The 26,613-nt window shown below is 45.2% G+C and overlaps 1 protein-coding gene across 4 annotated transcripts in view; it reads right to left on the bottom strand.

Annotated features, from left to right (window-relative positions):
• Positions 1-3,415: 3,415 nt before the first annotated feature.
• PAFAH2 (platelet activating factor acetylhydrolase 2) overlaps positions 3,416-26,613 on the bottom strand; it is a 31,819-nt gene continuing 8,621 nt past the window's right edge. For 2 of the 4 annotated variants that reach the window (XM_031962542.1, XM_031962543.1), the window contains exons 2-11: positions 26,031-26,143; positions 25,018-25,177; positions 24,434-24,530; positions 21,309-21,377; positions 20,989-21,130; positions 13,333-13,446; positions 11,375-11,466; positions 10,712-10,882; positions 7,075-7,229; positions 3,416-5,325 (exon numbers count right to left, since the gene is read on the bottom strand). In XM_031962542.1, the coding sequence (XP_031818402.1) occupies positions 5,231-5,325; positions 7,075-7,229; positions 10,712-10,882; positions 11,375-11,466; positions 13,333-13,446; positions 20,989-21,130; positions 21,309-21,377; positions 24,434-24,530; positions 25,018-25,177; positions 26,031-26,120 (1,185 nt within the window). In that variant the 5' untranslated portion in view covers positions 26,121-26,143 and the 3' untranslated portion in view covers positions 3,416-5,230. The remainder of the gene's footprint in view (positions 5,326-7,074; positions 7,230-10,711; positions 10,883-11,374; positions 11,467-13,332; positions 13,447-20,988; positions 21,131-21,308; positions 21,378-24,433; positions 24,531-25,017; positions 25,178-26,030; positions 26,144-26,613) is intronic. The other 2 variants (XM_031962544.1, XM_031962545.1) reach the window with 1 other exon arrangement.

Here is a 26,613-nt window from a genome sequence, read left to right as displayed (position 1 = left end):
TTCGAACCCAGGGCTTCGGACCCCAAACCAGCCCTCCCATCCCGCCTCAGTGAATGGTTCCAGATGGGCATGTCAATGTTCCTTGCAGATTCTGAATCCTACAGATCACCAGCTCTCCTTTCTTTGTTTAGCAGCTCACGCCTCTAGTTCTTAATGGGTGATAAAGGTGAAGTGTGACCTCACAAGGTCAACAGCACCAAGATTATCCCCACTGTACAAAGGAGGAAACTGGGGCTCCTCCTGGAAGCCTGGAGCCAGGTCTTGTGATTTTAGGGCTTGTGACCTTTCTACTTCGGAAGGCCCCTAGCTGAGGCAGAATACTCAAGCAAGGCAATCATCTCACTCATCCTTTATCCTCCAATTCTATTAATTCAGTCTAAAATCACATCAGATTTTATTTATTTATGGGGTGGGGGGAGAGAAGGGAGACTCTTGGTACCAGACCAATATTTTAGACATTAATATTTCATAGATTTCTTTTTAAAATAGTATTTTTATTTTCCCAGTACATACAAAGATAGTTTTCAACATTCATCTTGCAAAAGCTTGTGTTCCAAATTTTTCCCCTTCTCCCCAAGACAGCAAGTAATCTTATGTAGGTTAAACACATACAGTTCTTCTAAACATATTTCCATAGTCATCATGCTGCTATTGCACAGATTTCTTCTATAACCTCAGATTAATATATATATATATATATATATAAAAGAGAGAGAGAGAGAGAGAGAGAGAGAGAGAGAGAGAGAGAGAGAGAGGAGAGACAGAGAGACAGAGAGGAGAGACAGAGAGAGACAGAGAGGAGAGAGACAGAGAGACAAAGACAGAGACAGAGAGAGACAGAGTGGAGAGAGACAGAGACAGAGAGAGCGAGAGAGAGAGAGAGAGAGAGAGAGAGAGAGAGAGAGAGAAGAGACAGAGAGACAGAGACAGAGAGGGAGAGGGAGAGAGTGTCAACCCCAGACTTCCTCAGAACTGGTCACCCATTTCCTATTGTGTCTTCATCTGCTACTGGTTGTGGAAGGGGCCAGGGGAAAGTGGAGGGTTCTACCAATCCCCTCCCCCACCTCTGCTGACCCAGTAACTGCCCTACAAAGAGAAGCTCAGCTATTCCTCCATTTACAAAGCCATTTGTTCTTTTGGGTGAACTGATCAAAGACAGGTGCATCCAGGGCATCCACTGGCCCAGCTGTTTTAGTCAGCAGAAATGGGCTGTTGCTCTGAGCTGTGGGTGGGGAAGGGGAGCATAGTATAGTATGGTAAGAGCAGAGGTCAGAAGACCCAAACTGAATTCCCAACTCAAACACTCTAATTTGTTCTTGTTTAGCTGTGTCTGACTCTTCATGACCCCATTTGGGGTTTTCTTGATAAAGACAGGAGACCGCTTTGCCATTTCCTTCTCCAGCTCATTTTACAGGTGAAGAAACTGAGACAAGAGTGAAGTGACTTGCCCAGAGTCACACGGTCTGAGGATATTTGAGCTCCTGACTCTAGGGCTGGCATTCTACCACTGCACCACCCAGCTGCTTTATTATTAGTTGTGTAACCCTGATCACATCGCAATTTCTCATCTGCAATATGGAGGAAGAGATGGTTCCTTCTAGCTCTAAAAGGCCTATACCACTAGCTTGGCCTGAACTAATTTCATTGAATCTAATAAAAATCGCAGGCTTTGGAGCAAGAAGGAAACATCAAAGCTGAAAAGTGAAATGATCTCCCCAAGTTCACACAGATCATCAGTAGCCACCCTGGGATTTGAACCAAAGTGGCCAGACGCCCCATGGAGGATCTTTTCCATTATACCTCACTGCTTTGGGTTTCCTACCCACCAGCAGCTAATCAAAAAGGAGTGGGGAGGCTGCTCAGAACCAGACACAGGAGGTTAGTGGGGAAAATCAGAGTTAAGGGTGTAATGAGAGCCCAGTGACTCATAACAAAGGAAAAAGTCAGAACAAATGTCAAAAGGAGATGGGGGCGATTTAAAAGTCTTCATTGCCCGGGGGACACTGAGCATATGGACATATGAACATATGGGCATATATTCCTTTCTGTCTTTTAGGGACATTACTATTTGAATAGCAGACTTAGATTCTTGGCTCATTAAGAAAATGCTTCTGTGGTCAATAATCCCCACTTGATTTTCCCAACTCCAGCATTTCTCTGGTGTCTCATGCATCAAGACATGGAGATCAAAGTCTTGCCAAAAAGGTTTCCAGTGTGGGTCCAGCACTTGCTGCTCGAGGGCCAGCTTAGCAAAGTGTAAAGAGGCCCCCTTCAGGAATCAACTTTTGGGGCCACCACATCTATTAAGGAAGGAAGGAACTGCAATCTTCTGTCAGGGAAGAATAGTCTTTTGTCTGTGTTGATGCAATTAAAAGATCCTTTTGAAGTCATATCATAGACTAACCTTCATGCTGAAATGTCATGCAGTATAGAAAGGTTTCCATAAAAATTATCTAAGTTTTTAAAAAATTCACTGGCTAAGCTTCCGTTATCTGGAAAATTCATTCTTTTCTTGGACAGCTTTCTCCTAATAATGCTGGGTAAATGAGGTGTCACCATAGTACTAAGGGCATAAGTGCTTGCTGATGAAAGAAGCTGGTGAATGAGGTTTCCAGTTTTCCACTTGTCTCAACCCTTTAAATAACAGTTCTGAACCACTTTTACTTAAAATTTATATTTCCAAAGTGTTATAAGGTTGACAAGCACCTTACCAACTATGAAGTAGAAAACTTGAATGTACTTATTTCCATTTTTATAGATAGGGAGACTGAGGCCAGAGAAGCCAAATGGCTTGCAAGGGTCACACAGCTAGTAAGTGAAAGAGCTGGGCTTTGAAACCAAACCTTGTTTCTTCTATTATATAATGTTACCTCTCACAAATTGGGGAGAGGGGACCAAGCATATGGTTCTCACCGCCACCGGACCCTTCAAGGGCCAGGTTTCACATGATATTTCTGCCAGAAATCTCCCACAATTCCTTGGAGAATTCGGTGCCTGTGCATCTGCTTCTCTCCTTCTTAGGGCTTGGCTCCTGGGATGGCCTCAGTCCAAAAGGCCATCTCCCATTTGATCCCTGGAATCCTTCTAACAAGGCTGGTCACAGGGGCCTTGGCTCCCACTCCCCACACCCCAGCCCCAGAGAAGCCAGGCTCGTTGTGCCACAGCACCCTCCCTGTAACACTCGGTCCACCAGCTGGTTCCCACTTTGCCTTAGGAATAAACGCCTTTTGGAGAAGGTGTGAGGCCAGGTCGTGTCTCTGACCACACAATCCTCACCCGTCCCCAGCCCCTTTTAGTTGGGTATGGGGCCCAGACTGAGGAGGTAAATATAGCTTCAAGTTAAGTTCATGGAATGGGAGTAGGAGGACTCTGCCTCCTTTCCTGGAAGATGGAAGAGAAGAAAGGAAGACAGAAGGTAAAAGCAGGTCCAGATGGCTTCCCATCTTGGTTTAATGCGGATTTGAAAGACTATTACAATATATATCATTCGGCAAATACATGCGTATTCATCTCAGTATGATTTCCCATTAACAAACACCAAAGCATGGTACAAATCACGGTAGAAAAATGGAGTCTGGACTTAACGAGTTATTTCACAGCCACAGGTGGCCCCTCAACGTCGGTGTGACCCACTCCAGCAGGGGCCAGACCCTGAATCGAATGATAAAACAGCTTGCTTCCTGGGCTCTTCCAGAGAGCCAGGAGGACCAAGCGGCCTCTGCTGACAGTGGCTGGTACAAGGGGACGTTTAATAAGACTGATTGTTCTTGTCCTGGGCTCACCCCCCTCCTGCTGATTTCCAGCTGAGGTTGTTGTTGACAAAGCCCTAGAGAAACCCCAGCACCATGAAACACCCCAGGCTGCAGCTCCTCTCTCGGTCTCCCTCCCCTTCCCCCAAACAATGTGGCCCGGGGTCCCTTCCTTCAGCAAGTATTTTCAAGGAACCCTGTGCCCAGCACTGTGCCAACCATCGTGCAGATTAAGTGTAAGACGGCCCCACCCCTTAACGGGGCTCACAGGCCAGAAATTAAAGTGCTCTGATCTCACCAAATGTCTTTGGAGAGGAATAAAGGCACAGATCTCAGATTTAGAACTGAAGGCCCGTCCTTCACAGAGGAGGAAGGGAAGCGAGAGGCACAGCGTGGTTTGCTGGTATCACGTGACTAGTGTGTGGGATTTGCGGGGTTAAGGAGATGCTGTGAAAATAGTCACGTGGAGAAACGATCAGTTACCTTCCCTGGGGCATTAAAAACAGGACAGAGCCCATCAGAAATTGTCTGAGGCGCTTTCCAAAGACAAAGGGAATAATGGGCTGACTGACCCTGGAAAGTCCCTAAATGTGCTTCAGCAACATTGCCTGTGGTAAGGAAAAACAGTGTTCTCAAATACATGAAACGGTGTCAGATTGGATACAGCGACTGTGCTCCCCACTAAATTTTCCTGGGTCACAGATAACATGGAAGGAGAATAAACAGGGACTTCCGGGACCACCCAGGCCATCCCTGGAGGGCTTTGTGGATAGACATCATGACAAAGTAGCCTAAAGGAAGTTCAGATGCAGATACACAGAATAAGAAGGATTGTATCCACACTGGGGACTCCAGAGGAGAGAATTAGGATGAATGGGAGTAAATGACAAAAGTAAATTTAACGTAAGGAAAAGCTTCCTGAACACAAGAGCTGTCTAAAAATGGAACCGTCTGCTTTGGGAAGCAGTGAACTCTCCATCTTTAAACGCGTTCAAGCAGAGAGGCTAGAGAGCCACCGAGGAGGAAGGTGGTAGAAGAAATTCTTGCATAGGATAAAAAGACAGATTTCCTTCCAAGTCCTCTCCAGACAAGAACTACATATCAGTGGGAGCTCTGCCCTGCCCCGAAATCCCGTCCTTCCATACACCAGTCAGTCTGGCAGGGGAGTGAAGCTCTAAGTCCCACCCAACTGTTCCATGTGCCCTCGAGGTATCAGGCTTTTGGATTTCACATCTGTCCACTGCCTGGCTCTAAGTGACCTCCAAATTCTAAGTGTGAGTTCCAATCAATAAAAGTCAAAGATAAAAGTGCCCAATCCCTTCAATCAGCAGCATGATTATCTGCTCTTGTTGAGAACTGCCTTTTTGGAAGCTTTCTAACAAGAGATCATGGACGTCCCATGAATTTGGCAATTTGGGTCAACCCCACCCAAATCAGAAAAAATCTGGCTTCTGTCGCCGTTCGCCAGATGGCCAACATCTTTAGAGACTGCTCAGCTGGTGCGGGGCCCCGGGGGCCACAGATGGTCCAACACCTTCAATGAGGCTGTCCCACTGATCATAATCTTCTTTCAGCTCTGTGGGGTGGGAAGGGAACAAGTCAAAGATCTGTGCTGTGCTGGGGGAGGTGAGAATGGTCACTGAATGGGCTCAGGGAAATGAGGTTTGTTCATGCGAAGACCCCTCTCTCCCCAGGCCTACCCCAGCCCATTCTGACTCCGCGCCAGCTTGCCAGCCTTATCTTATCCCCAACACTGCAGCCTAACTGAACTGCCTACTGTTGGGGGTTATCTGTTGCCACACGAGATAAAGAAAGGAGCTGAGATCTCCACTTGTCTGAAAGGAGCCCATCCTCCCCTGTCCTTGGGATACCCCTGGGTGAGGGAGGGGGCAGTCCCTGATCTTAGGGAGCTTATAGGCTGAGGGACGGGAGACAGGATAAATGCCCTCAGGACCAAGTCTATGGCAATATGACGGAGAAACGAACTTCATCAATAAATGTCCCTAAGTGAGGAGGGCAGCCTCATGCTTGGAGGTCCTGAAGTTCAGGGGGGCATCCTAGGGAGGTGGGCCATTAAGACTGAACGATACTGTCCCTGCCCCAGTGGCAAGGGGACACACACTCTGAGCTGGCTTCTCTACAAGTGAGGGCCGGTTATACTCTCAGCTCATTTACCAAATTGCCCAGAATGCCATTACTTTTTCTTCCACAGAATCATAATTTCAATTAGACAAAACAAATCATTAAACCACATAAACCCTCTGATCCGGTTAATACTTCTACTTGGCATATAAGTCAAAGTCAGAGAGCGCGAGCCCAGGCACCCTGAAACATTTATGGCAGTGTTTTTGTCAAAGAACTAGAAAGAGAGGGAATGACCATTGTTTGAGAAATGGTTGAACAAATTATTATATATGAATAAAAGATGCATTATTGTGCCATAAGAAATAATAAATACCAGAAATTTAGGAATTAACGAACCAATGCAGAGCTAGAAGAAGAAGAACTTCAAAAAGGAAAAGGAAAAGAAGAGTGAAATGATGTTAGAACTCTGGTCATTGGTGGAGTACACATCCCTCCCACTCTTGGCAGAGAGGTGGTGGACTGTATGTGCAGAATAAGGCATACATTTTAAAACACGGCCAATGCGGGTTTTTTGTGTGATTCCACTTCTTTATTACAAGGTAGGGGTCTACTGGAGAGAGAGAGAGAGAGAGAGAGAGAGAGAGAGACAGAGACATAGAGAGACAGAGAGAGAGAGAGAGAGAGAGAGAGAGAGAGTCTGTGTGTGTGTATGTGTGGAGTGAAAAGCTTTTCAATAAAATATTTTAAAAGAAAAAAAGATTTATAATTTCCTTGAGATGGGTTCTCCACCAACACAAGTTGCACCCCTATCCCACAATGCTTCATCAGTTTCATAAGATGTATTCCTCACCTGATAAGTAACTTGCTGGTGATTAGTCTCTGCTCTAAGCTAAGCTGGTCCTCAGACCACAGAAACACATGATCTAGGTCTTTCCAAACTGGTGGGACCTGATAAAACTTCCATGCTATTGGTTAAGTGACTTGCCCAGGGTCACACAGCTAGGAAGTTTTAAGTGTCTGAGGTTATATTTGAACTCAGGTCCTCCTGACTTTGGGGCTGGTGCTCTATCTACTGCACCACCCAGCTGCCTCTTCATCTTACTCCTAATCACATTTTTCTCTTTCCCCAAATCTCTGAGCTCCCAGTCCTTTCAACACAAAGCCTTGCTCTTCCCCTCTCTGGTCCTCCTCCATAAAGCTCCTCCCTAACCCTTTTGCAGCCCCTTCACCACTCCCTTACCAAGGTGTTTCTGTAGGAATGCCAGCATGGCCTGCACCACAATCTCTTGTCCCTTGTAAGGGTCCAGCTTCCCTCGGGTTTGGGTAGAGAAGAATTTACCGAGCAGATTTCCAGTCACAAAAGTGAAATCACTTTGACTCTGATGAACAGAACCTCTAAAAGGGAAGAGAACAAACAATTGTTTGAAGAAGTCATATCTATCACCAGAATTACAGAAGGCTGGAGCTGTCAGAGCCCTTAAAAAAACAGAACACTTGATCTGGAAAGAGATTTAAAATGGAGTTTGTCAAACTCTGGGAGGCTGGCCCAAAGGGGAATCAGATTAAAATGTAATTGGGAAATACTTAACAAAATAATTAAAATACAATACAATATAGATAATGTTAAGTTGTGATTTTCCAAATCAAAATATGCAGAATCCATTTATTTCTATTTGGTTTAGATCTCAGAATGTAAAATTTCGAAGAAAGCTTAAAAACACAGAAGGAAGGAAGCTTAGAACATGGAATGTTAGAACAGGAATGTCGATTAATAAACAGGAATGTCTCCTGGATGTTTCTAGGAATTGGCAGAATTCTCCAACACATCCCACTTGCACATCCCGAGGTTTTAAATCCCTGGCAGTAATAAATGATTTATTCCATGAAATTTCAAATTGATCTGTAATGCTGAGAATTTCAATAGTGACAAAGTTTGGTTTCTCCAATTGGACATCCCCTATTGGTCAAAAAATTCATGACTAAGCAGTCTATTGATGGTGAGTTTCTCTATACATGTCTGGACTGGTCCTCAGAGAGCTTGATCCCTTCCCAAGGCTAGACTCAAAATCTTTTCAGCACAGTGGAACCCAGGACAGCTTGTGCTCCCCTTGGAAAGAGAGCCTTTGGGAACCAAGGGTCATCTCACTAACATGATGAGGCATCCAAATGGCTTTTGTCCACACAAAGCAAAGCCGTTATCACCACTTTTCTGCACTGGGACATCACATGACAAACAAGGAAGAAGGGACTTTATTTGACAAATGAACAAAATGAAGCCCATGAGTCAAAGTGCCACACTGGGTATTCAATCTGGTAGAATGGCTTTTCTCCCCCCTCTGTGTCCATGCACAGGCTGTCCCTCAGTCTGCTCTCCTTACCTCCTCTCTCTCTCTGTCTCTTTGTCTCTGTCTGTCTGTCAATGTTTCTCTGTTTCCCCCACCCCTTTCTCTCTCTTCTCTGTCTCTCCCTTTCTCTGTCTCTATCTCCCCCCACCTTTTCTCTCTCTGTTTCTCCCTTCTGTCTCTCCTTGACTTCCTTCCAGGCTTAGCCCAAGTACTGCTCTCTCCTCTCTGACATCTTCCTGTCTCCCTCAGTGTCCCTTGCATATATTTTTCTGTGTACATGTTGTAGCCACCTTGTAGATGGTAAGCTCCTCTAGGGCACAGACTGTTCTGTTTCTGTTTGCCCAGTGACTAACACATAGTAGGTACTTGACTCCTACTGTGTTTTATTTTTCAACCAGCTGCTTTAGTACTGTGCCATGGGCTCCGAGCAGTTTTTTCTTATAAGTTAGGAAGTAGTATTTAGGTTTGGGCAGTGGGGTGACACAGTGGATAAAGCCCTGGGCCTGGAGTCAGGAAGACTTATCTTCATGAGTTCAGATCTGGCCTCAAACACTAACTAGCCATATGACCCTGGGCAAGTCACTTATCCTGTTTGCCTCTGTTTTCTCATCTGAAAAAGGAGCTGGAGAAGGAAAGGGCAAAACCATTTCGGGATCTCTGCCAGGAAAACCCTAAATGGGGTTAGAAAGAGTCAGAAATGGCTGGGAAACAACTGAAATAGTCTGGGTTAAGACAAATTAAGGAAGGAGTAGCCTGATGCATCCTACGCTTCTCTCAGAAGACACTACTAAGATACCAAATGGGAACGAAGAGTAATTCTCTGTGGATTCTTGCCAGGAAAAAATCCTCCTCCCCGCCTGCCGGCCTCCCTTGTATACACAATTGACTGGGCTGTGCTCAGGAAGTAGCAGCTTGCCACACCATGTGAGGGGATGCATATGTTCTGAGGGGGTTCACAGGACTACAGATTATTGAGCAGGGCGCGTATCCAGGCAAGGGCCCCACCTCTCAGTAAGCGGGAACCAGAGCTGCTCCGAGGGATAGAGAAGGAAGTTATAAGTCAGGGGGACCCGAAGGGAAGACAAAGCACCCATATGGCTGCCCCGAGGGGTTGGTGCTAGACAAGGCTGCTGAAATGCTACCAGTCTCCGAGGAGCAAGGCCACAGAGCTGCCTCTGCTGAGAGTGCAGAGATCAGTGCTACGGGAACCACTGGGGAACAGCCGTGAGGAGGAGCCGACTCACCAGCCCTGCCTTTGTTAGTGCTGAGAGTCACAGAGGTTGTAGAAGTCACTGGGAAGGTGGCAGTCCCCAGGGAGGAAGGCAAGCAGAAGGTTGCATGACTGATGGCCCCTTGCCTGAGGCTATTCTGCTCTTTTAACTTCTGCCTGAGGTCTTGCAGGGGGGCAGAAGTGAGTCAGACCCTGAGGTTCTCATTTTTGGGGGGCAGTGGCACAAACCAGGGGGCACAATGAGAGAGGAGCCAGTCAGATAGTTGATGTTCCCAAGTTTTCCTGGCCGGGGCACAAGCTGCTGACTCTGTGCAAGGGACCATGGAACACTTGTAGCCAAGTTCTTGTGCCAAGGGATATGCCCTGACACTACAGTTATAGTTAAAAGTCAATGTTAAAATGGAAACAGGATGTCAGAACTGAGAGGAACCTTGCACCATTCGGCTGTTTTTCAGTCATGTCTGACTCTGTGATCCCATCTGGGGCAAAGCTACTGGAGTGGTTTGCTGTTTCCTTTTTCAGTTAATTTTTTTATTTTTTATTTTTAATAGCTTTTTACTTACAAGTTACATGCAGCTGTGAGGAGGGGGGCAGTGGCAGTGGAGGGTAATTTTACAGTGTTGACAATTGCCAAACCTTTTGTTCCAATTTTTCTCCTCCTTCCCCCCACCCCCTCCCCTAGATAGCAGGATGACCAATACATGTTAAATATATTAAAGTATAAATTAAATACAAAATAAGTATACATGTCCAAACCATTATTTTGCTGTACAAAAAGAATCAGACTCTTTCAGTTCATTTTACAGATGAGGAAACTGAGGTAAACAGGGCTAAGAGATTTTAGACAGTTAGTCAGTATATGAGGCCAGATTTGAACTTGGGAAAATGAGTCTTCCTGACTCCAGGTGCAGCATTCTCCCTACTGTACCACTTAGCTTTCGAGAGGAACCTTAGAGATCATCTAATTCAAAATAATGTGTTCTAGCTCTCACATACTAGTTCTTCAGTTTCATCATCTGCCAGATGGGCAGATTAGACTTAAGTTTTTGTTACTGTAATTATCACTGAGGCTCAGAGAGATGACCTCAGTATAGCTGGGCCTAGAAACCAATTCTTAGTCCAATGCTCATATCATTCAAAGACAGGTAGAGGATTTTATGTGAATCTTACAGTGTTCCAGAAGGCTCCTGGATAGTTCCAGGAAATGGATCCAAATACTTTCTAAGAAATCCCGGGAAAATGGAAGGACCCAGAGAGCCGGTTGGAAAATGGTTATGATTATAACTGTTACTATTACTCACAGGATGGTTATGATCTTCGTCTGGCTGTGACGGGCACAGACCTTCTTCATTCGGCTGAGGCTCTCAGCTGTCTGGAAGTTCTCAGTGTTGATGAAGAAGACGGGGCCCTGGGCCTTGGGGTAGAAGTTGTGTTCCAGGGGAAACATCCAGGCGTCCAAAGCTATTGCACATCTGGAATGAGAGCAGACATCTGGAAATGGTGGCTAGCTATTGTGGCACCCAGGGCTACTGGGTGATAGTTGTAGGGCTTCTCTTTACAGACTTCTATAAAGGGAATTAGAGGCACAAGTACCTAACTGTAGGGGGGGTAGCCACCTTCAACTTCATCCCAAGCTTCCTTATCAGAAGGTGGGCTCCTGGAAGACCCTCCCCAGAGGGACCTTCCTCTGATCTGCCTGCCATATGAAGTATGATCAGTAGAGCTCGGAGACTCACTCATGTACAGGCAATGGCAGCTCCAAGGCGCTGAGCCACCAAGAACCATGGAAAGCTGGCCAAAGATGACGTTCACCTCAGAGGGAGGGGACAGAAGAGGTCCAAAAGGAAGGGGATGGTCCAAAACTCTCAAGAACTCACACAGTTCAGATTTCTCTTTTCTACTGCGAGCCTTTCCAGGCTCCAGTTCCAGTCATGCCGAGACAAAAGCATCAGTGAGAAACTCACCGAAAACGAGGATCCTTGGTCAGTGCTAGAATGGCCGTTGCCCCTCCAAATGAGTGTCCCATCACTGCCACCCGACATAGGTCGATGCTACCCTGAGAACAGGAGGAGATGCCTTAGCTAAACAGGACCCATCATGTTCTTTCTACTCCAGATTTTGGGGAGGGAGAAATAGGAGAGAAGGCAGCAGCTGGGGGGGGGGGGGGTACATCAACTAGTATCTACTCCAGCTTGTAACAGCAATCACTTCCACTACCTCCTGCTCAGTGACACTGTCAAACCTCCACTTAATATCCAAGGAGAAGGATACTACCCATTCATTCCCCAAAGTAGCTCACTCTGCTTCTCAGCAGATACAGTTGCTTGGACCTCCTAACAAAGGAGAGCAGAGGCTCAAGCATGAAGGACTCCTACATCAGATGAGAGGTTTCCCCAAGGTGGGAAGCATGAGTCCTTCATCAGGTTAAACCCAGAGGGGAGAATGTCCTCCTTCCTCTGGACCCTGCCCAGTCCAGGGATGGTGGCGGTGGTGATGGGCGCATGAATAAAGCTAAGGAGGGACTGGACTCTTCGGTTTCTCAGTCTACTTGACTCACAGGACTGTGGCCGACTGGTGTGAGGAAGTCAATAGTGAGCCGGTCCATTCTATCGACCACTCTCACCTGACTACCTGGGCAGTTCTTTCGCCAACTTGGACCACGTATGCACAAATGTATCTTAGCACTCTTGTGAAAAGTTTGGGGAGTTTCCTTGTGAAACCTCAGTCCCTGAACCTTCCGTTTAATACATATCCCATGTTCAGGGACAACAATAATTGATTTGCCAATGTTTGACCATACCAGGATCTGGTAAAGGACTTGTGGATTTTCAGCTTAAAGAAAATACTTGAACCCAAAGCATCAGACTTAAAGTACAGACTGCAGAAGTCAGTAGTTCAGCTCACATTTGAATCAGAAATCCCCTCACCAATATCCTAGACAATTGTTATTCAGCTTCTGCAGGAAGGTTTCCAATGAAGGAGAAATCACTGCTTCCTAAAGCCGTTTATTTTTCTTTTAGGTAATTCTAATTGTTAGGAACTTTTCCCTTCTGCTGAGTTATTATCTCTAGCTTTATATATCTGAAGGGCAGTCATGTGGCAGAGGGATCCCAGTGGTCCTGCTAGACCTTTTACGATCCTTTAAAGTCCAACTCAAATGCCACCACTTTGCCAAGCTGGCTCCCTCCCCACATACACATACGCTTTCTCCTCCCCCAGCCTCTGTTCTCCCATCCATCTATCAACCAGGAGGAGTTTCTGAGCCACACCCAGAGATTCCAGGGGTCTCTGGGCATTACTGTTTCCCTAGAATGTTCTGTGATAGTTTGTCTGTACCTCTCAATTACACTTAACACATATACTGTGCATTGTAGTTATCTGTATTTGTGCCTTATCTTTCTAATGCACTAGCTCCCTGAAAACTGGGACTAGGTCATATTTAAACTCTGCACCTGCCCTGGCACTGAGCCCGATGCTCTGTATTTCTGCTGTGTTTTGTAAATGTTTATTGAATTACTGAGGAATCAAGTTTTGAATCAAACTCTGATTTGTACCACCCATTTGCACTGCTTCCCAAAGTAGGGAATTCACCAGCCCATGAAGGTTGTGAACTCCCTTTGCTGGAAGTCCCCCACTGGGGTCTGGATGGCCATTTGCTGGGAGATATCCAAAAAAAGATGCAAATTCCAGGATTGGTTCTAACAGATCCCTCTAGTTCCTTCCAGCTGAGATTCTAGGACTCACTTTGTACAGCACCTGGTATGTGGGAAATGCTTAATAAATACTTGTTGGCTTGACAAGACATGTTTCCTTGAAGGAATTCAGGACGATGCCTTTCAGGGGAACAGACGTGAAGAACTTCAGATCCAATATCCCCTCCAGGATGGGAAACCGCCCTGATGTAAACTGAAAGCCACTGTACCTTCAGAGTCTTCAGATCCAATCCGCCAGGCAAGATGTTGGAGACATTCTGGCCCGTGGTAATGTCCTGCAGGATCCTCAATACCCGAACACATTCATTAGCTCGCTGATGCACCTGCAATAGGCATTTTCCTGGTGAGACCCAGCATACGATGCCCCCCCCATCCCATAGTAATTGGTTTGATCCCCAGGGGCCCGGGAGGGCCAAGACTCCCCCAGACTAGAACATTGTGTACAAGCAGCTGGCGTGGTCCAGAGCATTGGCTGACTTTGGGTCCTGGCTCTCCCTAGGACCCTATTAAAGTCATTTTACTTCTCCTATATGTAAAATGGTTAAGAACAGGAGCCATACTTTTCTTTCTTTTTTTGTTTTTTTGCTGAGGCAATTGGGGTTAAGTGCCTTGCCTAGGGTCACACAGCTGCTGGGTGTTAGGTGTCTGAGTCTGGATTTGAACTTGGGTCTTTCCAACTCCAGGCTCGGTGCTCACACTTTTCTATCCTAAAGGGCTGCTGGGAGGAAAGCACTTCATAAACTTTGTAGGGCTCTGAACATGTTAGTTATCAGTAATTCCCAAAGACATGTCCATGTGGAGGGGAAGTACCAGAGGGTCCAGAAGAGTCTGCAAGTGGCTGAAGGAGTTCAGGTTTCACATGGTCAGCATGATCATCCTGACATTCAAGGCCAAAAGCAACTACTACATACAGAGTATACTGGTCACCAGGGTTAAAAAAATCAAAACAAAAACCTTTCTCTTCATCCAAGGAGTTTACTTTCCATTAATATTTCTAGTATCCTTCCCCTTCTCTCTACTCACATACTTATTTATACCTTATCACTTCTATTATTATATCATCCATCAAGATCACCATCTAGACTATATCAAATTGCTTGCCTTTTCAAGGAGGGGAGAATGAAAAGGAGGAAATTTGAAACTCAAAATTTTAGAAAACATGTTAAAATTGTTTTTATATGTAATGGGGGGCATATCTAATTAATTTATTTTTAGTAGAATTGCTTAATGAATCATGTTGGAAGAGAAAAATCAGAACAAAATAGGAAAAGCCATGGGAGAGAAAAAAAGAAGTGAATATAGCATATGTTGATTTACATTCAATCTCCATAGTTCTTTTTCTGGATGCAGGTGACATTTTCTGTCCGAAGTCTATTGGGATTGCCTTGGAGGGGCATATATATTAATTAAAATTTAAAAAGGAAAAAAAAAAAAAAGAAAATGCTAGCTGCCTGATGACTGTCCGCAGTCTGACTCCATTCTGGGCCTCAGATATTTTACCTGAAAAACAGAGATGCTAATAGTTGTCCTACTTATCTCAGTGAGATAATGAATGTAAGGCATTGAGCAGACTGCAATCTAAGACCATTATTCTTAGTACTAATAACAATATTGCATACTCTTTTGCCTATGTTCCTATCACACTCTCCATTTTGTGGTCTTTTCTCATGTTGTTCATTATAACTTTCTAAGCAAGAAATCTATCCTCCATAGATTCTATGAAGGTTTCCCTGATTCACACAGCTGGAAGTGATCCAATCTTGGCATAGTCTGTGACTATGGGAGCTGCTGGGAATTCAGAGTCAAAAACAAGATAATTATAGGTTCAGGAGTTAGAGTGAAATGTCCCTGAAAGGGCCATTTTAGAAGCCATCAGGTCTAACACTTTCATTTTACTGAGGAAACTGGCTTGGAGAAGGGAAGGGATTTATCCAGTATCCCCTTTGAATCCAGATGTTCCCAACTCCAACCACAGTGTTTGTCCACTAAGCTGGAAGTGTCAAACATATGGCCTTACCCTGGAAACAGATTAAAACGTAATTGGGAAAGGCTTTTATGTGCAAAAACATTTATAGCAGCTCTTTTTTTGAGAGCAGAATTGGACACTGAGGGGATACCTATTAATGGGGGATATCCAAACGAGTTGTGACAGATGATTGTGATGGAATGCAGCTGAGCAGGATGCGCTCAGAAAAGCTTGGGAAGTCTGACTTGAACTGATGCAAAGTGAAATAAACAGAACCAATTATACACCAATAGCAATACTGGAGGGGTGATCAACTGTGAAAGATTCATCTATGCTCAGCAATATAAAAATCCAACACAATTCTGAAGGGCTCATGGTGAAAAATGCTATCCACATTTAGAAAGAAAGAACTGATGGGAGTCTGAATGCAGACTGAAGTCTACTTTTTTGTTTATTTTTCTTGGGTTGGGTATGGGTTTTTTTATCTGCATTTTCTTTTGCAACATAATATGGAAATATGTTTTACAAGACTGTACACGTATAATCTACATAAAATTGCTTGTCTTCTCAAGGATGGGAGAGGAAAGAAAAGAGAGACTTTAGAACTCAAAAATTATAAAAACAATGTTAAAAATTGTAAAAAATGTAATTGGGAAATATTTAACAAAATAAATAAAAATACAATAGAGCATAGATAATGGTGCTATGTGGTTTTTTAAATGAATCTGTGGTCCCTAGGTACTGGTTCAGTAGCCCTGTTCCTACTGGAGTTTGACACCTCTGCACTAAGCCAGGCACCTGTCATGTCCCTGCCCTCAGGAAGTTACATCCTACCTGGGGATACAAAATGTATAAATAACATAGCACAAGGTAAACCATAACAGAGAGAGAACTGCCTGTCTGGGTAGGGGCTGGATTGAAGAAGGGAGGGAATGGAAGCAGGGAGACTGGTGAAGAGGTTTCTATAATAGCAGGCAAGATGCCATAAGGCCTAAATTTGAGGAACAGTAGGGAGAAAAGTGAAAGGGTCCAAAGTGAGAAATGCTGCAGAGGTAGAATCAAAGCCTGTGTTCCTAGTACATATTTGGCATATTCTAATTGGCAGCATACTGAATCTGCATACATATCTGAGCAAAAAAACTTGGCAAGCCTCTGAGCACAGACGGTCGCCCATCCCCATCCCACTCCCATTCGGAGGTGATTGCTGGGCTGTCCTCCCTAGGAAGAATGTGGGCTGGCAGAACACGCCCAACATGGAGATATGATTCACTTTGTGTCTTCCCATTTAATAGTATTTTATTTTTTCCAATTACATGTAAAGATAGTTTCCAGCATTCATTTTTATATGACTTTAAGTCCCATATTTTACTCCCTCTTTCCCATACAAGCAATCTGCAGAAATTATATATGTTCAACATGATTCACTTTAACACCAAGAAAAGCAAGCGCCTAGCAGAGGAAAGGAGCAGGAATTCAACAGGTAAGGAGACAAAGACAAGCTATTCTAAGAGCTTCTTGTTAAGGTACAAGGAAGGGCCTTCAGTACTAACAATGAATCTGTGGTTTGAGGGAAGCCGACTCTGAGCCGGGGCCTTTCACAACTCACCCACTTCCCCCCAAACCACCACAGATTCCCTCTGGGTACCCTAACAATTATTTTTTGTACATTCTGCACTTATTTATGTAGTCACTACCTCCCCCAATAATTCATTCTTTTATGGGCAGGAAATGTTTCATTTTTTTTGTCTTTGCATCCCTAGCACTAAGCACAGTGCCTGGGAGACAGTAAGGATTAATAACTGCTTGCAGATCGAATGAATGAACTCCTGGTCTTGCTACCACTGGACTTCCCCTTTTTTAGTTCAACTCTTCTCTGACTCAGATTGAATTCTCTTAGGGTAAGCTCTTTCTGCCTTTCTTCTGTTACCTCTTGGAGCTGATGATCAGCTAATCTAATAACCTGGCTGTATTAATGTGCTGATTCAATTCAACCAACACTTATGAAGTGACTGCCATGAATTAGGCTGTCCTTGGGGCTGTGGCTGAGCACAGGCTGCTCCTAATCTACTAGGAGGTTTCAACCTGGGCACTGATGAGCACAACACAAGTGAGACAAGTACGCCGGCCAAGCCTGGCAAAGGGCTCTCTGAGGGGGGAGCTCACTTTCCCTCAAGGAAGAAGGCAGAGGCTTCATGAAGGAGGTGGCCACTGAGCTGGGTCACAAAGCACATGGAGGACATAGCATGAGTGGGGGGAGGCCTGGCTGAGAAAGGGAAGGAGACTAGCAGAGTCTGGCTAGAGGGCACGAAGGGGAAAGCAGGAGATGAAGGTGGGACCGAGAACCCTAAAGGAGAGAAGGCTGAAAGGGAGGCTGGCCCCGGTGTTGGGAGGGCCAAGTGAGGTGGCTCCGGGGGATAGCCTGGGTCTGGAGTCAGGAAGGCTCAGACACGGACTAGCCCTGTGGCCCTGGGCAAGTTGCTTCCCCTGCCTCGGTCTCCTCTGCCAAACAGCATCTACCTGATAGGGTGGTTGTGAGGATTAAATGAGCTGTCTGTAAACAGTTTAACACAGGGCCTGACACGTAGGCAGTACAGAAAATGTTTATTCCCTTCTCAAGTACACAGTGCAGAACGCAGAGTAGGTTTTAAAGGAGAGAAGTGACATGATTAGAAATGTTGAGATGACTAAAACGGAATAATGTTTTTAATAGTATTTTATTAAATTTAAATAGTATTTTATTTCCAATTGTAAAGAGAGTTTTCAACATTGATTTTTATAAGATTTAGAGTTCCAAATTTTTCTCTCTCTTTCTGTCCTCTCTCCCTCCCCAAGATAGCAAGCCATCTGATAATAGGCTCTCCATGTGTAATCATCTTATTTCCACGTTGGTCATATTGTGAAAGAAGAAAAAGGACAAAAGGGAAAAAACCACGAGAAGAAAAAATAAAGTGAAAATAGCATGCTTTGTTCTGCTTTTAGATTCCATAATTCTTTCTCTGCATGTGGATGCCATTTTCCTTTATGGGTCTTTTGAAATTGTCTTTTATCATTGCATTAGTGAGGAGAGATGTCTATCATAGCTGATGATCACAACATGTTGCTGTTTAAACAATCTCTCTTCATGATAACTCCACTTTCTTTTCTGTTATTGTTGTTTTTTGTTTGTTTTGTGAAGCAATGAGGGCTAAATGACTTGTTCAGGATCACACTGGAAATGTGTTTTGCAGGACTTACACAGGCATCAAATTGCTAGCCTTCTCAATGAAGGGGACAGGGAAGAAGGGAAAGAATTTGGAACTCAAAGTTCTAAAAGCAAATGTTAAAAACTGTTTTTACATATAATTGGGGGGAAATAAAATATTAAATAAATTTTTAAAAATAAAAAATAAAGTTAAAAAAAGAGAAATGTTGAGAAGATGACACTAGCAATGCTGTAAAGGATGAATGGGAGAGGGATGGTCTGAAGATAGGAAGTTTAGGTAGGAAACTATCATAATACTTTAGATCAAAGGTCAGCAAACTGGTTCAAGGACCAAATCTGGTCCACCATCAGTTTCTGTGTGGCCCATGAGTTAAGAAAGTTTGCTAGATTTGGCCCATGAGCTACAGTTTGCTGACCCCTGATCTAGATGAAAAGAGATCAGTCCTGCGGTTTCACTGGTATAGGGAACGTCCTCTCCCAGCACAGGTCAGTCCCTTCTCCGTCACTTATGGTCTTGGAGAGGTTACAAGTGACTTGTTCAGGTCAAAGGAAGCCAGGTGTTCCTGCCTTCCGGTCCCACCTTCCTACTGACCGAGCCACACTGCTTCTCAGAAGAAGAGACTCAGACATACATTAGTTTAATGGTTATAAAAGCACCTCGGGGCTAAGGAGCTGGGGGCACCACAGCACACACAGAGCTGGGCCTGCAGTTGGGAAGACCTGAGTTCAAATGTAGCCTCAGACACCCAGTAGCTGCATGATCCTGGGTGAGTCACTTCACCTGTTTGCTTCAGTTTCCTCATCAGTAAATGAAGGGAACCAGAGTGCCCACTTCCCAGGATTTGGAGAATCAAAGGCGATAATAATTATAAAGACCTGGCAGTGTCTGGCCCACAAGTAAGCACTATGTGAATGTTAGCTGCTTAGCAGTGTGCTTGGCACACAGAAATGCTTGGTACTTTCTCTTCTTTCCCAAGGCTCCAGAGCCAGAATTTATCAGAGGTCATATTCTGGCCCTTAGCTTTTTAAACTGTGGTTCTTGACCCTATATGGGATTTCACAATCTGAATGTGGGGATCACAAAACTTATGATTCATTATCAATAAATGTTTGGTTTGCACACCTATTTTACATACCTATATGCCCAAGGTCACATAAAAAGTGGAGTAGCAAGTGGAAAAAGTTTAAAAAGCCTCATTCTAGCCTATATTAGAGGAACCACAGATTTAGAACTGAAAGGGACTTAGAGGTTCTATCTTAGAGGTGATCTAATACTTCCTTTGTCAAAGGCCCAAAGTGACTTTACCAACATCATACAAAGTGAGCAATAAAAGTGGGATTTGAACCCAGACCTCTGACTCCCAATTCAGTATTCTTTCTAATGCCTCCTACTGTCTCTCCTGGACTTCAAGTTCAATATTCCTTCTCCTTTACTTAGGCACCTCCCAGACTGCTAAGTCTAAAGGGACCTATCAGGGAAGGGAACAGAACTGCGCAGGAGGTAGGAGCAGGACATTCACAGAGAAAGAGGCCTTTTTTAATTGTGTAATTTGGACAAAGTAAACATAATGCTTTGAAGAACAACAGACAAAGAAGTTGATGTTGTTGCTTTTCCATTATGTATTATGTATGTATTATGAAGTGGTAGTGGAAAAAAAGGGACAGACATCAGAGATGGGGGCCCCTCAGGGCCTAACAAAAGTCTTCTGAAGACTATTAAGGAGGGCTATTTGTTACTGTTTCACTTGTATAAATAATATGATATAGTGTATAAACCAGTATGGATGAGGTTGACTAAAGCATCTGTGGCAATAATTGAAAAGAAACCACACAGGTATATATATACATGTGTGTGTGTGTGTGTGTGTGTGTGTGTGTGTGTGTGAAAGTGTGTGTGAGTATATATATATATATATATATATATATACATGTGCATACATATATGTGTATATATATATCATGTATGTATGTGTATCACACACAATGAATTACAAGTGTGTATATGTATGTGCACACATACATGTATTCTACACATGTATGTATACGAAACACAATAAAGAGACTACATGGTGACTTCCAAAACGTATTAAGTGTCGTAATTCTTATCCCTCACAGACCACCAGCCACTAATCTGAGCCAACTCTCAATTATGCTCATGTTATTCCAGTTATTCCAGGCAGAGCCCCACCCCCGGCCCCCTGCCTGCTCAGGGAAATGTAATAAGGGGCAGAATGTGCACTGGTGTGTCGAGTGTTAAGCATTTTCTGCTTAGTTGTTCCTAGGGGATTTCCAGGCCTCCCATTTGTGTGGCTGTTGGGAAGAATAAGGGAAAAGCTCTCTCCCTGGGGCTCTGAGACCTGAGTTCAAATCCTGACTTGGACCCATTTAGGGTATGAGTCAGGACACTTCACTGGAAATTTCCTTATTATAAAAGAGGGATAAGAATACTTGGATTATTGTGAGGTGACTGCTCTGTGAACAATAAAACCCTGGAGAAATGAGGATGAACACAAAACCAAGGCTTCCAGCCAAGGGTCCCCAAGGTCCTTTTCTTTATTGTGCTGTAGGATGGCTCTCTCCTACAGCCTGAGCTTCCTCAGGCCTTCTGCAACAGCAGCTCTGAGTGGGTGAGGGACTCAGGTCCGGGGGAGGGTCAGGACACACCCCCTGGGTCTCCCTTCCCTGGCACAAACTCACCTGGGGGTTTCGAATCCGGAATTCTTTCTCCCCTTCCTCGACCCTGCGGTAAGCGATCCACTCTTCCTCCAGTGACCCAGCCTGGGGACGGCTCTCCCCCGTAGCATGCTTGTAGAAGTAGGTGGCTGAGGCAGAATGGTCCCTTGAAAGACATAGGGCTGACTGGAGGAAGGGGAGGGGAAGAGAGAAGGCATTCTTCAGCCCTACTCTCCCCCTCCGCCGCTCTCCATTTGGCCCCGCCATTGCTGGGCCCCGAAGAAGAGAAGAAAGCTAGAGGGCACTTTCCAGACTGTCCCCTCCCCCTCGGGTCTTTCCCTCACCTGTGCTCTGGCACAGCCACCACAAAGCCACGAGAAGCCAGCTCCATGCAGAAGGCAGAGTACACGGTCCTGGGGAGAAGCAGAGAGCAGACAGGCTAAGCAGAAGACCGGCCTCCCTGTCCCAGAGGAGCCACAAAGGCTGGTTTGGGGCAAGACTTATGGGGGCCTTCACTTCCTGCTCCCTCTTCCTGACTATGACTTCTGTTCCCTATTGGCTCCAGATCCCCTTCTTCAGGAAACCATGGGGAATTCACCCCACACATTCTCTAAGCCCAGACAACCACAGGCTGTCCCCCCCCCTCTCCCTTGGCACTTCAGCACTGTTTTATGTCTGCTGATTACAGAATTCTAGTATCTGGATGGGACCCCATCCCAGAATCTGGCCTGAACTTGCCCAGGGGTCTTCCGGACAGTGTCCCAGATAGGAGGGCTTTCCTCCTGTTCTTCAAACCCTTCGAGCGCATGCAGCCCTTCCTCCAAATAGGACCCAAAGGGTATCTCCCCAGGGTGCTTGGGCTCTTCCCAGAAAAGAAAGAGAAACTCCTTCTCCTTTCTTGCTTCACTTTAATTCTCTGGACTCCAGGCTGTTTCGGCTGTTCGTCACTTGGCCCTTTCCTACCAGTGAGCTCTTTCTGCTCCTTCTATTTTGAGAAGGCCCACATGAGCCACAGCCTTTGCTCCGGCCCCCCCCCCCTACCCTGGTGCTTTCCTTGATCCCCTCTGCTTCTTCATGGAAACCTCCCTGGTTAGAATGGAAGCTCTTTGAGGACAAGGTGTCTTACTTGTGTTTCCAGGGCTTAGCACTGTGCGGGGCATACAGCGACTGCTTAATAAATGCTTGCTGCCTGTCCTTGTTTACCTCTGATCTGTCTTCTCCCATGACCAAGGAAGGGTTTGGCAGCAACAGGGAGACTATGGCTGGTAAGGAGAGCCCCAGAGGTCCAGATAACTGGTTGGTTATTGTGGCAAAGGTAGCAGAAGGAGGGAAATAAGGGGAAGGAAGCTGAGGAAGCCTCCCCGCCTGCCCCACATCATGCAGTGTCTTTCCCCATCAGAGCATTACAACTCACTCACCCATGGGTGAACATGTTTAGTCAGCTCTGTAGAAGCTAGAAAGTCAGAGAGAGAGACCCTGGATGTCTGGGGATGAGAGGACTCCTCAGGCTAGCGCTCAAAGGCTTTCCGGGAGGCCAAGGAGCACACAAGAAAGCACCCTAGACGAGCCCTGAGAGGCCTGGCTTCTTTCCTGCCTCCACCACTTATTTTGTGGCCTCAGGGAGCTTGCTGCCAATCTGTCCCTTAGTTTTCCTCATCTATAAGATGAGGGGTTTGCAAGTTCTGGAGCTGAGTCCTGGAACTCTCTAACGGAAGGACCCTGGGGAAATCACATTATTCAGCCTGAGCAGCAATTTCACGGGAGTGATCCTTACACCATTCGCCTCTCAGGGCTACTGTAAGAAAGCACTTTGTGAGTCTTAAAAATGCCATAGAAATGGGGGTGCTTATTATTCAGATCTAGGATTCTGCAGTGCTTCCTGTCTCGTCACCTCACGATCCTATTTTCTCATAGAATCTTCTGCTAATCACCATTCCATGAAAACACTGGGCGCTTTCCAGCCCCCACACCCTGGCTCCTCATGTAATTACACCCCACCGATACACCCAGGGCACTGGTCCACCTCCATCTGGTCAAGGCCAGCTCATCTACTCTCTGCTGAAGGAGGCCTTCCCCAACTTGTTATCCCCCTGCACATCCACTGCTTGATAATAAGATCCTTATATGTCTTAATATGTCCCTTTCTACCTTGAACTGTGTTTCCCATGCACATTTCTCAATCCCCCTAAAAGACTAGAACTCCTTGTGGGGGGAGGTTGTTTTACTCAAGCTTGAGTTTCTCTCACTATGGTGAACTATCTACCTAATCCACATTTGCTGAATGAATCAAAAGACTATCAGAAAGAAGATATGATCCCTCCTTTGAAGAAGCTGGCCCCCTGAAGGTCGTCCATCAGAGCTCTCTGCTGACGCCTTAATGTGGCACAGAGGGCCTTCTGGCCTTCGAAACCTACCCCAGAGGGGTGTAAGCCCTGGCAGACCCTCCCCAGCAGGAAGGGCATTATGCAGAGTTACAGCGCGTTTGCCACCTGAGAACTCATCCCTAGAAAGCTGGAGATGAAACTTCTGACCAGAGTGACTCGTGAAGCTTTATCAATGACAATGAAGCAAGGTTTGGCCTAAGTCAGCCATAAAGATGAAATACTAAGGCATTAGCACAGATTAGCCTAGATTAGAATCTGCCAATTTCAAAAATGGAAGGAGAAAATTCACAAGATTCAGAGGGAGACCAGACCACAGTTTGGAAGTTGGAGTTTAAGAATCTCATTTGGAGTCATGACTGGCTTAGCAAACGAAGGACATTCTTTGACCATTTCCCCCATGAAAACAAAGGGCACCATCCAGTCTGATAAGTACATCTTAGATTTCTATATATCATCTCACATTTTTTTTAATTAAAGCTTTTTATTTTCAAAACATATGCATGGATAATTTTCAACATATACCCTTGTAAAACCTCGTGTTCCAAGTTTTTATCTCATATTTTTCAAGATAAATCATCTGTATATTTCAGTAAAGGGAAGGGGTTAGTGAAGTTACAGGGGAAGGTATCTGAGGTAGGGAAAGGATTGGGGTCATCCTGGAAAGACTTCATGGAAAAGGAACTCCCGTAGAAGGAAAATTTTAGTATAATAGTTTCCTGCAGACATTGTATGTACAGTCAAGAGATGGGAGTTGAGTCTCTATGCTACTTGCCATCTATACAACTGTGAGCAAATAATGACCTATGTGGGCTTAATTTTTCTCATCTACAAAATAGGAATAATGGCATTTGCATTGTAGCACCTGCCTTGGAAGGTTATGAGCCAACTGCTTTGTAAACTATAGATTTTGATAGGAACATAAGCCAATACAGAATGGATAGCAAATGGAAAGAAAGTACTATTTCTCTGCTTACCTGCTGCCCTCTGGCAGCATGGCCCATAATATGACAGTATAGATTAATAACTTTATTGGATTAATAACTTTCACTATGCAAGAAATGGGAGAAGCAGAGGAGAACTCTTACCTGAAGGCTCCCAAGCCATGGGAGAAAATGATCAGTGGGTACCCAGAGCCCTGAGATTTAAAGCGGCCATTCCAGCTGATGGGGAGGCGGCAGGACCCTAGGAGAAACACAGAAAATGGAACTCCCTGTTACATTGGAGTTGGTAGGATCAGGGGCCAAGTGAATACAAGTGGGAGCAAGGGCCCTTCCCTGATCCCAAAAGTACTTATCACTTATATCATTACTATCCCACCAGTCTCTTGGGGAAGATGAGAATAACACAGAAGTTAGGGTTAAATATGGTGAAAGGGGAGGATGAGATGGAGAAAACACGCAAGTTATTAGCATTTCTAAGGCGCAGGGCTTCTAGGGACAGATCATGTCATCCGGGAGGGACAACAGGAGAGTGGAATACATAGGCTACTTTGTCAGCCACTGCAAAAAGCAGTGGGTACAAGCCCATTCTTTGAGCAATGCTCACTGGGAAAATCCAGTCCAACCTAGGCTTGCAGGTTCTGTTCCTTTCACTTCCAGAATTGTCATGCCTATTTAGGCACCTCTTCAGTAGCAGATAAGGGGAAAGAGAAGCAGGAGGTCAGTCCTACCCTTACCCACAGCTACATTGAATAGCATTCCCCCCCAGCGCTTATTGATGCGCAGAAAGTCCGCCAGGCCGACACAGTATTCATATCGGGGGATCCACAGGGGCTGCTCGACTTCCCCCTCGGTTTCTTGGCAGGGGTAGAAGAGGCGGAAGAAGCTACCCTGTTGGAGAGAAGAAGGCAATGGCTGCTCAAGACAGGTGACTTCCCTGCCCGACTCTAGACTGAGTCCCTGCAATTTGGAGAATATACCCCAGTGCTCCAGGACATTGGCCTAACAAGTTACTTTTGCTGGCTGATCACAACAGGAAAGCCACAAATTTATCCTATATAGCAAGAGGTAGCAGAGCTAGCAGGAATTGAGTGCCCATGGTAAGAGAGAAATCAGAATGAGAAAGAGAAAGAATACGAAATAATGCAGAGACAGAAAAGTGAAGAATAAAGCAAGAAGAAACTAGAAGCAGAAAAAGAGGAGCTAGAGGACAGGATGTGGAGGGGATAATTTGAGAAAAGAGGGGGTCAGAATTTCTTCCCCTGTGGAGAAATGGGGAGCCAGAGTAGAGCAACACTGACCTCAGAGGGGTCAACCTGACTTCTAAGAGTCAGACAGATGCACCCCGACCCATGATCCATCTGTTCTTCCATTTTTAGAAGCCGCTAAAGATGAGATCAGAGAACTCTCTCATTAGTGCATCTGTTGCAACCCCTCCCCCTAGAAGGGTTAATGGACTGAAAGATGTCTCTAGTGACCGAACTCTAGAGGCCCTTTCCAAGTCTTTCCCACAACCTAGCCTATTTGAGGGAACCAACCATTAATTCTCTCTAAGACTTCTTCTAATGGGGAAGAGGAGAAATCTAAGAGGACTGATTGATCCTCACAGCTCTATCACCAGAATAAACTCTATTTGGGAACTGGCAGTAAATTGTCATCACATGAAATGTTGGGAGAAATGGAGAAACAGAGAACTCCGGGCAGTCAGAGGAAGGGGAAGAAGGACTGAGGTGCCATAGCATACCTGGCGAGTCTGGCCTTCCATCACATCTCCACAGCCTACAAGATGGGGGCCAGCTACGGGCGGAAGCCCCAGGGAAGGGCTGACTCCCATGGCATCCAATGGTTGGCTCAAACCTGAAAGGACAACATGAGCAGCTGAGTCGGATGGCTGAGGCAGAAGAACCAAGAAGGATGCAGGAACAGCCTCCCCCTGGCTTCCTCTGTGTGCTTCCTGTTGATCACTCCTTCCATCCACCAGACGGACTGTGAGACTTGTGCAATGTTGGTTCAGCCAGACAAGGGCAAAACCCTCTTGTATGCCTTAGAATGATAACTTTCCACTGCACCATATTATATTTACTGAGTACCCCAGGATATGCTTATCCAGAATTATTCCAGATACTGTATTTATTAGTAATAATGATGATGATGATGATGAAAGTTAGAAGTTACATAGTGCTTTAAAGTTTGAAAAGTGCTTTACAAAAATTCTCATTTAATCCTCACAACAACCCTGGGAGGAAGGTCCTATTATCCTCATCTGACAGCTGAGAAAACCGAGGCAGACGGTAGTTAAATGACTTTCCCAAGGTCACACAGTTACT

This window comes from Sarcophilus harrisii, chromosome 3 (genome assembly GCF_902635505.1).
Source record: "Sarcophilus harrisii chromosome 3, mSarHar1.11, whole genome shotgun sequence".
NCBI lineage: Eukaryota > Metazoa > Chordata > Mammalia > Dasyuromorphia > Dasyuridae > Sarcophilus > Sarcophilus harrisii.
The sequence above is the reverse complement of the archived record's forward strand: the minus strand, read 5'-3'. Positions and strand labels throughout refer to the sequence as shown.